This window comes from Lycorma delicatula, chromosome 11 (genome assembly GCF_047948215.1).
Source record: "Lycorma delicatula isolate Av1 chromosome 11, ASM4794821v1, whole genome shotgun sequence".
In the NCBI taxonomy this organism is placed as follows: Eukaryota; Metazoa; Arthropoda; class Insecta; order Hemiptera; family Fulgoridae; genus Lycorma; species Lycorma delicatula.
The window spans coordinates 9,619,943-9,634,689 of NC_134465.1; the positions used below are offsets into that span (position 1 = coordinate 9,619,943).

At 29.9% G+C, this 14,747-nt stretch overlaps 1 protein-coding gene across 1 annotated transcript in view; it reads left to right on the plus strand.

Moving 5' to 3' along the window:
- The window catches only part of LOC142332503 (dynein axonemal heavy chain 1-like), an 897,921-nt gene that overhangs the window by 715,157 nt on the left and 168,017 nt on the right, over window positions 1-14,747 (plus strand). The window contains exons 14-16 of the mRNA XM_075378951.1: window positions 6,924-7,129; window positions 8,920-9,082; window positions 14,190-14,350. Of these exons, the coding sequence (XP_075235066.1) occupies window positions 6,924-7,129; window positions 8,920-9,082; window positions 14,190-14,350 (530 nt within the window). The remainder of the gene's footprint in view (window positions 1-6,923; window positions 7,130-8,919; window positions 9,083-14,189; window positions 14,351-14,747) is intronic.

The following is a 14,747-nucleotide window of genomic DNA, read 5'->3' on the forward strand; positions in this document are numbered from 1 at the left end:
GCGCCTACAAGGGTAGAGTCTTGTTTCGGCAGTATATACCTAGTAAACGAAAGCGCTTTGGGATAAAGGTTTACAGACTTTTCGATAATTCTGGGTACACATTCGATATGAATGTATATCTCGGGAGACAACGAGAGGAACAAAATGTAAACGAAACGATTACTGAACGTACAGTTATCAATCTAATTGCAGGTTATGAAAATTGTGGATATCATTTGTATATGGAAAATTTTTTTTCATCCCTGCAATTATATCGACGACTGAAAGATGTGGGAATTCTAGCTTGTGGAACAGCTCGATCCAATCGTGCTGGAATGCCAGCTGAATTCACACGAAACAGACGTAAACAATTAGTTTTGACCAGACACCGGTTAGCCTGTCGTACGACACTGGATGGAATATCTTGTATTCTATTCAATGACAAGCGAATGGTAACACTTCTGTCTTCTATTCATGGGCCTACTGAAGAGGGTAAATACAGTGTAACAATTCACGGTACAGAAAATGTCGTGAGACCTGTAACGATTGTAGATTACAATAATTATATGGGGGCTGTTGATCAATCTGATCTTCTGTCTTCAAGCTATTACTTACATAGGCGCATGACAGAATGGACGAAAAAACTTTTTTTCCACATTTTTGATATGCTCCTTGTCAATGCTTATACGGCTTACAATAAATAATAAATAATACGGCAATAAGATGGAGAAGAACCAATCCTTCTGATGGTTTCGAAATGAGGTTTTGAAAGGGCTTGTTTCATCATCTCCTACTAGATTTTCTGCACGAGGATCTTATGTAAGAAATCGTGAATTTTTACGTCTTGAAAGTTGTGAAACAAGACATTTTCCTAAACGTGAGGGAACAAACGGTTTTAGACAATGCGTTGTGTGCTCGGCAAACGGCATTCGCGTAACATCAGTCTGGAGGTGTGTGGCTTGTGAGGTACCACTCTGTATAGACGGATGCTTTCTCGTGTATCACACACGCCAAAATATCACCAACTAGGAGTAAGAGCTTTCTATTTATAAATTTATTACTTCATTTTATTTGTTTAGGTTATTTATTATTTGTCATCTATTTCATTCTTTTGTTTTTTTGGGGAATCTCCCATATTGCGATTTATATGTTGGTGTAAAAACTAGTGCGCGCTCGTAATTTCTTATTTTATATATTATATATATATAATATATATTACGATTTTATATACATAGTAACACAAAAAATACCTGTTGTTTGTACCGAATAGCTTGTAATTACTGGGGTAATTATTATGCGTTTCATGAACTCTATTGCCCCCCCCCCCCGTGGCGTGTAACAGCAATACTCTGTTGTAAAAAAAGTTTTTTTACGTAATAAATGCTCTAAGGAAGTCTTATAATTTTTAAAATAAATTTTACATTATATGTAACGCTAAGAAAAAATAAATAACTATAAAAATTTCTCGAAACTGATATGCTAATTAATCTGTAATTTATGACACGGGTTTTTCATCATATTTTGCCCAACTTTCAACCGATTTGCTTGAAAGTATTTTTTTTTTTAATCAGCAAACTATGTTTCATAAACATAAATAAAAAAAAAAAAAATTTCGCTAATAAAAAACGCGGTAGAAATGCGCAAAAAAAATTCTGCAATTAAATTATCGTAATTTTTGTACGGTTTCAATTTTTTTGTTGTTACAGGCATAAAAAATATCCAATCGTAAGGTTTTTTTTTTGTCAGAATCTGTTAAATCTCGTTAATATACTGTAATTTTTTGAAAATTTTTTCCCAAGAGGGTAGCATAAGACTATGAAGAGAGGCAATCAGATACCAACTATTTTTGCGGAGCGCTAAGAAGCGCGGAGCATTGTGATGGGAAAAGGTTAAGGTGTTTATTTAAAGTCGGTCGTACGGACTCAAGTCAGGTGAATAAGGTGGTTGAGGAACTACAGGAATGTTTTTCTTTGCAGTGTGACAAGGTGCATTGTGATGATGCAGCATCCAGTTGTCTTTCATGGCTGGTATCACGCGGGCAACTCTTTTCCACAGTCTTTCAAGAATTTTTCTCCTGTAGAGAAAAACTCCAAAAGTCTCCGATTCGCTCAACATTTTTGTAATTTTTTGACGTTAACGGTCTTCCAGAGCGTGAATACCGGTCATTTAAAAATGCTTTAAACCACCTAAAACCCATATCCATACGCTCTTTTCAATTTTGAAAAAAATGTTTCAGTAGCATTTCCACCGAATTTAACACAAAAATTGATCGCACAACGTTGTTCATAATTAGTATTACTCATTTTTGTAACGCATAACAAAAACTCGTTTCACGAAAAGTCTGTTTACGTCTCACGTGGCAACAATAGAATAAAAATATTAATACCGAATATAAATCAGCTGTTCATGTAACCATATGTTTACTAGTAACTTTACTGTGTTGCCATTACTTTATTTACAGACCTCGTATTTTCTCATCATACGGTTATCTGCTTTTAGGCAGGTTCCTTTTACAATATCCGTCTCTTTTAGCTTCTATTTCCAGCCAAACTTTGAAGATATCTTACCTATTTCCAATTAGATTGTCTATCATTTTTTCTTTTTTTTTTCACTTTATCGATTTAATTTTTTCCATTCGCTTTTTTCTTTTTTATTACTTTTTTATTTCTTTCACTTTTACAGAATTAATAATTAATGGAGTAATCCTAATACTAATTATAATTGTACTTTCCTTAATTTAACATTGTTTTATAATACAATTTAATATTTATTACTTAACTTAATTATACTTAATTTATGTTATTTGTAAAAGATGAAAGATTAGGTGACCACAAGGGTCTTGCCCGTTTTGTGGCACCATCCCTTTTCTATTAATCTTTTTAGTTAGAGTAAGGGGAAAAAGTGAACAGTTTTATCTTACATAGGAGAATTATTTTTGGTTCAATTCATGATTTACTCCGGTGGAAACTTATCTTTTCTGCAGTTACGTATAGAGAAGATCAATCGTCGTCAAATATTTATGTTTACTAATAAACCTTTCATCCAGTGCTACTCGTTAAGTTATATATGTAAAAAATCTATTACTATGTTAAGACCAATAGTATAAAGCATTATAATTAATTATATATGTAATCATAAATCATCTAATTACATGGAACATACTTTCAGCGTCATCAATATTAATTAGCCATCGTCTTAGTAGCTTTAAGAAAGTGTTTAGGTTCCTACTGATCTCTTTATATGATTAGGAAGTACGTTATACAATCTAGGAGCAGTACTTGACAAGAACTTCATTATGTCTTTATGTCAACTACTCTTTTTCTTTATGTCCATTTTCACACTCATACTCCAACGTAACATTCCACAAGACACTTATTCAAATTTTTCTCTATCTTACTACATAGAATAGTTTTTTCTATTACATGTATCCATACCCATATATATATATATATATATATATATATAGGTGAATCACGAAGTTCTTCCGGGACTTTTATAACCTATTCTACTCGTGAAAATAATGGATAAAGTACATGTAAACATGTCCTGAAATGCTTCGTTTACGAGTTAACAGCTAGTGAAAAATTTCGTTCGGCTTTCAGCTACCCTGGTGAATGGAGATCGTACTGAAATTTGTAAGACGTTAATTCAGAAGCAGAATCAGTGATTTCTTAAGATTTTTGACTGAAACATCAATAAAATAGATCCCAGAACCGTATACGCAATAGTTTTTGATCAATTTGAGGTGAAAACCAATAAATTGGGGAAAAGCCCTATTTTTATGTTTGACGTACAATAAATTTGTTAGATGGGTGGTAATAAACACACAAAACTTTCAAACAAAATTTGTAGGGAATTTAATTCTGAATAAATTGGTGTAAGAAAATTTGAATAAAACAAAGAAATGTTAGAAAAATTAGAATTTTATTTAGAAACAGTTCATTATTACATTTGTCAGAAAAGTACTTATTTAATGTAAACAAAAACCATATTATTTTTTGGTGATGTGAATAATTTGTAAAAACATAATTTCCTGTTAAAAATAATGGTAATTACACAACATTTGTAAAATAAAAATTACTTCGATAATAATAATTTTGTTAACAATTAATGTTAAAATTTTTGAAAAATTGTTATTTCAAAGTTGGCAATAAAATAACAATAGCTGAACAAATATTGGTCAGTGATTTAATCTCTATTACTGTGCAATATTTTATTGGTGTTACAGAAATCATTCTATAAGATACATTGAATACGTATATCGGGTACTGTGAACTGTACTGTCATTAGCGAAGATGTTCTGTGAATTTTAGTTTGAACGTGAATGGTTTGCTCATTGAAGTAATGCCATACCTTTTTACAACATAGGAATATGCTGATATGGTATTGATTTTGGGTGTGTGTGACGGTAATGTTACAGCATCTGCAATAAAATATTAAATATTCGTTTTCCGAATCGCTGGATTTCAGATCCTAAAATAGCTATTCATTAGTTCGTTCCCGTATAGATTATGGCTGTGTTGCCTACTCTTTAGCCCGTCATACCGCGCTAAAGATGTTAAATTCCGTACATCATGTTTTTCTTCGTCTTGTTACAGTTGCTTTTAGTTCAAACCCTGTCACTAGCATTCTTGTTGAGTGCGGTTAACCATCACCTTGGGATAGATAAGACCAACTTCTAGCTTCTTACTTTGCCCGTCTTAATAGGGCAATCGAAGGGCTTAAAGGGGTTTTACCGCAGTTCTTGCGAATCCTAACAAAGATATAAAGACTAACCACATTATACTTCACGTATGGGTGTTCGTAACCGGCGTTTACATCAACTTATAAATGTTAACTCGCCTTTTATTTTCCAGTCCCTGCTCATATCTTCCATGGAGAATCAACCTTCCAATTCGTATGTTGGACCTTACGATATACAATAAAGAATTAACACCACCTATCGTTTTCGGCAAATATTTTCTCTAAAACAAACTCAGACGGATACACAGATGGATCGAAACAAAGTAATACTGTTGGATGCACATTTTTTTTTAATGGTAGAACCTGTATGTTTGGTCTACCTAAATTGTAATTGTATTTACTGCTGAACTGTACGCTATCAATAAGGGTTTGAATATTGTAAATATTCAAAATACCGCTATAACCTTATCTGCAGTGACTCGTGCGGTGCTCTCCCAAGCTTTAGAAAATTTATATACTAAACATCTTCTCGTTACCGAAATGTATAATACAATCGCTGAGTTGAACCGTCACAACATACAGGTGAGTTGCTGCTGGATCACTAGCCGTGTGGGAATTCCGTAAAATTTACGTGCAGATTCCTCTGATAAAGACACATGTAGTTGACCGTCCTTCACTGCCGCTTGTACTATTATGTCTGACTTTATTCATTGTGTAAAATACACTATTCGTGCAAATTGGCAAGGTTACTGTACTGCTACAGTTAATAACAAACTACAACGTTATCAAAGATACGTTATCAAAAGATACTTGCCATGGGACTCCTCGTGCAGAAAGGTTCGCCGAGAGGAAATGGTTCCCTGCCGATTGTGGTTAGGACATATGAGAGCTACTCACGAGTTTTTTTGACGTCAGCAGAAAACGCTCCATTATGGATATCATGCTACAGCCGCTGATTGTGCACCACATATTTGTGGATTACAAATGTTATGAGTCTTGCGTCTTAAATATAAATTGCCCAAAAACATTCGACGAATCCTGGGCAACGATAAGGAAATTTTAGACTTGTTATTTCTTAGGGCCGTCCGTTTATACTCAAACGCTTAATTTATCGTAGTATATATCAGCTCTTCATGTATTTGCCGTACAGCAATTGGAAATTTTATTATTCTAATTAAGCCGTAAAATGTGGCATTTGTTTGTTTATTGCAACAAATATGTCATATCCGGGGCGGTGATAACGCCGAATAGTTTTTCGTCAAGAAAAAAAACTAGAGCGAAATTTCGCAACCTTCGGGAAACAGGTTCACTACCTAGTATTCGTACCAAGTATGAACAATCTGTGTTCAACATGAGGTTGCTATTGATGAAATTGAAAAACTGATGCAGTTAAGTGCAGTCCAGGCGTCAGTACATCGTGTCTTCCTAAGCGGACTGGAGTTTCATATTCGATGGTTTGGAAGTTACTCAAACAAAAGAAGTTCTATCCTTACAATAAACAGCCAGTTCAACATCTACATCAGGAGACATTCTGTAAATCGTGGAATACAAATCGACAACTCTACAAGTATGTTTTGTTTACCAACGAGGCAAATCCGACTCGAGATGGCGTCGAAAACTTACGCAATAAGCATACATGGAACCAAATCCTTGATACGGTGGAAGACAAACAACAATCTAGTGTCAATTTATGGTGTGGCTTTCTTCACAATTAGCTGTTTGGATCAGCACCTGGCTGCTTAACTGCTGAAGTCTATTTACACTTTCTTCAAAAAATTACAAAATCTCTCTTCAACTTAAATTACAACATTTTGTTCAAAATAAAATTCTCTACAAGCTTTTTTTGAAAATTTTATGTTTTTATTATCCACTTAAGTTATTGTATGTTAAATATAAAAAAAAAGTCTTTTTATCCCTTTTTTTTTTGTTTTCACTCCAGTTTTATTAAAAACTACTGCAGATATGGTTCTGGGATATATTTCATTTGATGTTTCAGAAAGCATTAGAAATCACTAATTCTGCCCCTTAATACATGTACTAAATATTTAAGTATGACCTCATTTCACTGGGGCTAGCTGAAATCCGAGTAAAACTTTTTCATTAACTGTAACTCGCAAACAAAACATTTTAAGACATATGCTTACACAAACTTTTTCCATTTTTTCATGAGTAGAATAGGTTATGAAAGTCCTGGGAGAATTTCGCGATATATTCTTTAAGAATTTGTAAAAATATTATTTTTTTTATATCTTATTTTATAGATATTGAAGTTCCTACAGTCGATAATGTTCGTAACGCACAAATTTTGGGTGATTTATTACTGAACGAATTAAATGTATTGTGCATTGGACCTACAGGTTCTGGTAAAACAGTTACTATTATGTCTAAATTAAGTCTTGGTATGCATAAAAAATTTATATCAGACTTTCTTAATTTTTCTGCCCGTACTTCAGCTAATCAAACACAGGTACAGTGTTAAATAATTAATTAATGTTGTTATAGAATTAATATATTGTTAAAGAATATATTGCTATATTGTTAAGAATTAATTAATTATAATTAGAATTAACAAAAAATAGATTTTAATTAAATCACGTAGTTCGTTAGAACTTCGTCGGTAAAAGCCTACGAAGTCGACTATGTAATAGTTTTAAATATGACCTGACCTGACCTGACCTAACAGTGAAATGAAAATGGGAAAAACATAAGCGTTAATACTTTATATTTCATTTCAGTTAGATTAATAATAAAGATTACTTTCAAAAAACTTTATGAAAGTATTCTTTACAACGTTTATTTTTCCATTTGATGAACAGCGGGACTCAAATACGTCATTTTATTCATTTTTTAATGTATCTTTACCAATCGTGTCGCTAGATAGCAGTACTTGATATTACTAGAGAGCGTACAAAATCTTGATAATGTATTTGAAATAATAAAATTTAAAAGAAAATATACTTCAGCTTGTTTTAATAGTAAATGCTGTTATATAAATGTTATATAACAATTTTATAAATGTTATATAACAATTTTTTTAATTCCCATCACTTCTTTAAAAAAAAATAAAAGTATTAGTTTACAAGAGATTATACGAGTTTTATTAATACAGTAAAAATATGGTATGAAGTATGAACAAAAAAAATTGGCCGTGAAATTCAATTTGTTTGTTCTACAGCAATAAATTTTAATAATAAATCCACAAGATAACAATCAGTAATTTATATTTTGCTGGATAAAAAAGAAGATTTTTTTTTTAATATTCTTAAAAGAGAGAAGTATTGAATTATTTCTTGTTTCAATGATATGCATTAATTTGTAACATTTGCTTTCCCAAGTTTATTACAGGTTGTAACACATATAAAGGATCTGAGATACAAGCCACCAGTCATTGTTACTGTCTACAAGGAATATGTTTTCATATATCTAGTTCCTGCGGTGAACAGTTAGAAGTTATATCTTACAGCCGAGATGAATATAACATTCATCCTATTTTGGTGGTTTGACACCCTGATATATAATAATATATTTGACACAGTTTAGAAGGAAACAGGAAACCACTTCATTCTTCTCTCCTTTATAAGCTTGATATGAGATTTTTGTTGCATTGAGAGTAACTGTGCCCCATTTTCATAGTGATGTATGTTATTTTTCAAATCACCTATAACCTTTTGATTATGATAACTAAGAAAAAAGAAAACTTTTATAACAAGGAAGGGGGTATTTTGTAAAACTTTTTTTTTATTTTGAACGTGTAAAGTAAGCCTGACTGAAGGCTAAAAGTTTAATTCTTTATAGAGCAATAAATAATATTTTATCAGAAAATTAAAATTGATAAGAATGAAATTTGTCATTTTAATAATTATTATAAAAGCTCTTTATTATCCCATTTATTAAAAAAAAAAACTATTTCAATACAAAAAAATGAAAATGTAAAATATTAGAAAATGTAAGTGTTGCAAAAAATAAATGTTATATTATTTTGGAAATATCTTCAGCTGCAATTATTTACCTTGGAAAATTTAAAAGACTGAAAATTATTTTAAACATTTCAAATAAAAATATAATGAACTTAGTCATACTTTTAATCTACAGTCTAATAAAAGTTGCCTATGTTTATCAATGAACGAATCAAATTTATAATCTTTAAGAATCCATAACAAATAATCAACAACTTTCAGTTAGTTTATGTATTTTATGCTTTACTTCCTTAAAGATACTTACCTAATTCCTTTATCCTTTGCATGAATGGTTTTTCAGGATCTAATTGATTCTAAGTTGGATCGTCGACGTAAAGGTGTTTTTGGTCCTCCTTTAATGAAACGTCTTGTAATATTTATTGATGATTTAAATATGCCTGCATTAGAGACATACGGAGCTCAACCTCCTCTTGAATTAATTAGGCAGTGGATGGATTTTCATGGTAAGTAGGTAGTACTTAATTTATATTTGGTAAACATATTTTTGTTCAGTATGTCCACGTTGACTGATATTTTTATAAATCTTAATTTTTTTATCAGAATGACAAAGTATATCAGTTTTAAAAATATTAATAATAACTTTTTTAAAATTTATTAGCAATTAAAGCTTAATGATTTGTTTTTTTCTTACTGAACCATTATTGATTGACACTTATTTATGATAAATATTGTACGTACACAAACCTCACCCCTTTCTTTTCCTAATATATCTCCTTTTATTCCTCTTTGTTATCCAGAAACACTTTTTACCCCTTCAACCACCTATTAATATCCGTTGGCCTACCTCCTGCGGTCTCTCCCCAACTTTCATCTCTTACATCCTTTCTTTCTTTCTTTCTTTCTTTCTTATCCTGTTTAGCCTCCGGTAACTACCGTTTAGATAATTCTTCAGAGGATGAATGAGGATGATATGTATGAGTGTAAATGAAGTGTAGTCTTATACAATTCTCAGTTCGACCATTCCTGAGATGTGTGGTTAATTGAAACCCAACCACCAAAGAACACCGGTATCCACGATCTAGTATTCAAATCCATGTAAAAATAACTGGCTTTACTAGGACTTGAACGCTGTAACTCTCGACTTCCAAATCAGCTGATTTGGGAAGACGCGTTAACCACTAGACCAATCCGGTGGATCTCTTACATCCTAATTTTTCACATCCATACAATCAAATATCCTGACTCTTCCACCCTTAATTGTCTATTTTAATCCTTTTACCATTTTGTACAGAGTAACCCGTTCATGTTAGTTATTTTACACTGCTACGTGACTGACGTTAATTTTTTACATGTTATTCATACTCATAATTTGTTTTAAAAATTCTGCACATTGAGAAAATTTTGATAAAATTATAAAGTATAAGACATTGACTGATTAATTTTTTGAGCAGAAATTTTTATCATTTATTTTTTTGTTCTAAAATATTATTTTTTTTTATAATGGTAATTACATTTTACAAAGTTATTTATTGTAACTTTTGTAATGATTTTTTTGCCTTTTGTTAACATTATAAAAAATTAAAAATAAACAAATTAATACATCAAATTCAAAGACAAACAATTCTTGTGTTTCAACAATATTAGATATTAGAAAAGTTATTAAAAAAAGAAATGTGTGTGTGTGTATTAGTAAGCAGAAGGTATCCTATATTTTATATTGTACGTATAGAAATGCAACCTATACATACACATAATTTGTACTTTTCTTAATTAAATTCAAGTCATAGTCAGGTTTCTTGTTTTTTATGTACTACAAAATTCACTACCTATCATCCAGAAAAATATTGTATAATTTTTATATATTGTTAGCAGTATACAGCTCAAAATCTTTATACACACAGAATCTCACATGGCACTCTAGTACACATTTGACCATAGTTAGAATATCATAGTGGCTATCTTGTAACAGTTAACCTAAAAAGATTCCTTATTCAGAAAAATTTTTGTTTTAACTTTTTAATATTCTATTCTGTCATAATAATTCTCATTACCACACAGGTGTCTCAAAAAGAAATGAAAAGATCTTCATGTTCGAAAAGTGAAAATAAAGAAAAGATTACATTATAATTACGAGTATGAAAGTGATTTGTTTTGGAGTTACAACTTGTGAAAAATTTCACCTTGACTTCTGCAAGAGTAAAATGAATCCATATTGAAATTCTTGGAACTTAAATAAAGGGGTAAATTTGATTTCATATGGATTTTTATGGGAAAAATTGAATAAATATGTCTCAGAACTTTTATGTCTAGTCTTTTTTAAGTTTGTCAAACAACTTTGCAACAAATTACAATTTTTTTTACGTTATCCTAAGAATCAAGTTTTTGTGTTTTACAATAATTTGCTCAAATGTTACTAGATGTATAGTTCTGGGACGTGTTTTATTCAATTTTTCAGGTCTATAACCATACGAAACCAGTAATTTTACTAATTAGTTAAAATTCTAAGAATTTCAGTATTGTTTCAGTTTATCCTTGGGTAGCTCAGAGAAAAATCTTTTGCCGGTATAGCACAAATGAAGCTTTTCCAGACCCATGTTTATATGAATGTTTTTTGGTTTTTTTTCATTTGTAGAGCATGTCAGAAACTCTTTCTGTTTATTCATAGCATACTCAGTATACATTAAACACAATGTGTGATATGTAGTATCATATTCTAAATTATTTTTTTAAATAACAATTATAATACTCTTTGTAACTTAATATCTACAATAAATTTTCTTTAAAAAAAGTCTCTATTCAACTATTTCTGTTTAGGGTTTAATCTTACTAAATGATAAAGTTTCAGTGTTTTTCTTTTATTATTATTATTATTATTATTATTACGAAGAGGAAGTGTACTAGTACCATTGTAAATTTTATTCACGTTGCTAAAGTGGTGGAAAACGTTTTCAAATGAAAAATGATGTCTACGTAAATTATTTGAAGATATTTTTCATTTTTTGTGATCACCATTGTTCAGTAACAGATTGATACATAACCATTCACCAGATTGATACCATTCTGGTCATTCAAAATATTTTCAAATGAAAATTCAAAAGTCAAAATAAGTTAAATGTTTAGAATAAAATTAATGAAAAATAATCCTGCATATCAGAAAATATGATTTCTCCAGTAAAATTGGCATCGTAAGACAGATATATTAACATATTAATGAAATTGTGATCTTTACCAAGCAGTTCAAAAATTTATACTCTTCCCAGGAAAAATACTCATACATATCTTATGAAATATCCAAGTGAAATATTGCTGCTATTGAGTAAGGGATGTATTTTATTTTGCAGTTCTAATACTTCAACTGGAATTTTCTCAGAACTGTCATTTTTGACTTATAACATTATTTTACTGGGTGTGCAATACAGAATACAAAAAGAGGCTGATTTTTACCTTTATGTAGGGAATATATATTTTTTATATTCCTATTATATTTTAAATAAATATAAAAGTAAATAATTTTAAATAAAAAAAATTAATTGTTAATTTGTTAGCAGTTGTTTTAACACTAAGGTCAAAATTTAAAGAAAACATTTATTTTGTTAATTTTGAGTTTTTTTTATGATCTAAATTAAGACATATTTACAAACATATGTTTGTACATATGTCTTAGTTTTTGGTGATGCTCTCTCTTACCACGCGTGCATGTGTGTGTGTGTGTGTATATGTGCTTTCATTTGCGCACGCACAGATGAAAGTATATAATGTTGTGTGCATTTATTTATTCTTTTTTAAAAATGAAGCTCATTTTATTTAAGTTATAAGCTAATGTAAACAAAATCAAACAATAAAAAATACCAATTTAAAAAAAAGTAATTTGACGGTAGTATTATCATTGTCTGCTATAAATGCTTACACAATAAAAGCAATTGTGGTTATCTTGTAACATTATTTTACTGTTTAATTCCTTAACACTCCTTTTGGCTTAAATCCAAATTAAACTAGCTATTACAATTCCCTTTTTGTAAATTTATCTTCCCTAATATCCTATGCTGGCATTTCACATCTGAAATACTCTCCTTTGCCAAACTTTTGCACTTATATAATCTGATCTCCTCATCTGAGATAATTGATGGACAAGAATGATTCAATACTGATTCCAAAAACTTAAGTAAATATGAGTCAAAACATCAAAACATAACTCATTAAATAATAATCATTTTTATCCACCATCAATATCAAAATATTTAGTAAATAAGCAACAAAGTAAAAGTAATTGACAACCCTTTACTTTTGATCAAAAAAGTGCTCTTTATGATTTATTAAGGGGGGAAATTAAATTAGGGAAGCTTTTGGAGTCTAATTGTCACTATTATTAATTTGTGCGATTTGTAAGTTTACTGATGACTTTTTTATGGTTTTAACTGTTATTTGGTTACATGAACATTCCACAAGTGATTGCATTGTCATTTATGTTGCTAACATGCCCCTGGTTAGGAGTATAAAAAACAAACTCCAGAAGAGTATTTTCTAAGATTCAACCTCTTTTAAAGCTTTCCAGTATTCTTATTTACAGCACACTTTGTTAAAAAGGCTTAACATAATGTATGACTGAATACTATTAATATTAAGTTATATTATATTTAATTTGTTACAAGTTAATGTTCTGGTGACGCTATGATATGTTAATGAAATCATTAGTGCAAGATATTTGCTATGAAGAGGTTATTTTTGTCATTTGCAGATTAATGCATAAATTCCTCTTGTCATCTCAAGAGGCATTCCTCTTTCATAATTGCTGCATAATGGTTTGTCATATGCTTCTTTATTTTTGTATATTATATGGGTTTGTACAACCACATAGTGTATGATGTAGCTGAAACAAATAATAATCACACACTGACCTACTTACACACATGCAATATACATACATATGTATATATAAACAAACAGAATTTATTACACTTTTTCTGATAAGTGGGCAAGGCAAATAATTGTGCATGGACAGTTCCATAAATAGAATACTAAGAAATGTCACCCAAAAGGAAATAAGATTTCACTTGTTTTAAAACAGCAATCTTGCTCTTTTTTTATAAATTTAAATGAATATTATGTATTAATAGCTAGAACAAATCATTCATTTCATTCTTAGAAACCAACTTCATAAGAAAATTTATATATAAAACTCCTTGGTAGATTATTTAGTAAAGTAATTGACAAGCAATTTTAAAATCGTCATTAAAATATGTAATTGATTTGAATAGGAATTAATAAAAGATTTGTACTGTGAGAACGATGAAAGAACATATTAATTATGTATCAAAGGTAGGAGAGACCCAGGAAGATCAATAAAGTGTGGTATTTAAAAAATAAACTTAAATACTATCTAAAATGTACTTAAACTCTGTAAGCTTTGAAAAGCAGGGTCAGGTGCTTTGTATTTTATCCTTCATGAATAAAAAAAAGAAGATGCCCACTTCTGGTATTAATAAAAATGTGACCAATATTAAAAATATTTATAAAATTTATCTGGTGATTAATTAAAGTGCAACTGATAGAATTAACATAGACGTAAATTAACAATAAAGTTAGTTTTTATTGTAATTTTATTTTTGTTAGGTTGGTATGATCGCAAGTCAGTTGGAGAATTTCGCAGTATAATTGATGTTAATTTTGTGGCAGCTATGGGTCCTCCTGGTGGTGGAAGAAATCCTGTTAGTGCACGATTACTGCGACATTTTCATTTTTTATCTTTTACTGAACTGCAGGAAGACAGTAAAGTAAGACAGTTTTAATATTTTTTAAATTAGTATTAAATATAATTACTTTATTTTACCAATAATTTATATATTTTCCTAGTTTGTATAATTTTCCTTTATATTTTTCATGTTTTATTGTTGATTTAATCATTATTTTAATGTAAGTGTTGAATGTATATTCTATGTTTATAAGAGGCCCCAAATTTTGTGTTCAAAATATTTTTATTTTAATGGTTTTAGATGTAGAATATGTACTCATTAAAAACTTATTAGTTCAAATATTGTATTAATTTATTTTAGACATTGCATATTATATAGGTGCAAAATTGTGATCTCCAGATAGTATCAAGTGAAATTAACTTTTTAAATAAGCCTTAAATAATTTTTTTTTTACAATGTCTAACATTTCTAATTGAAA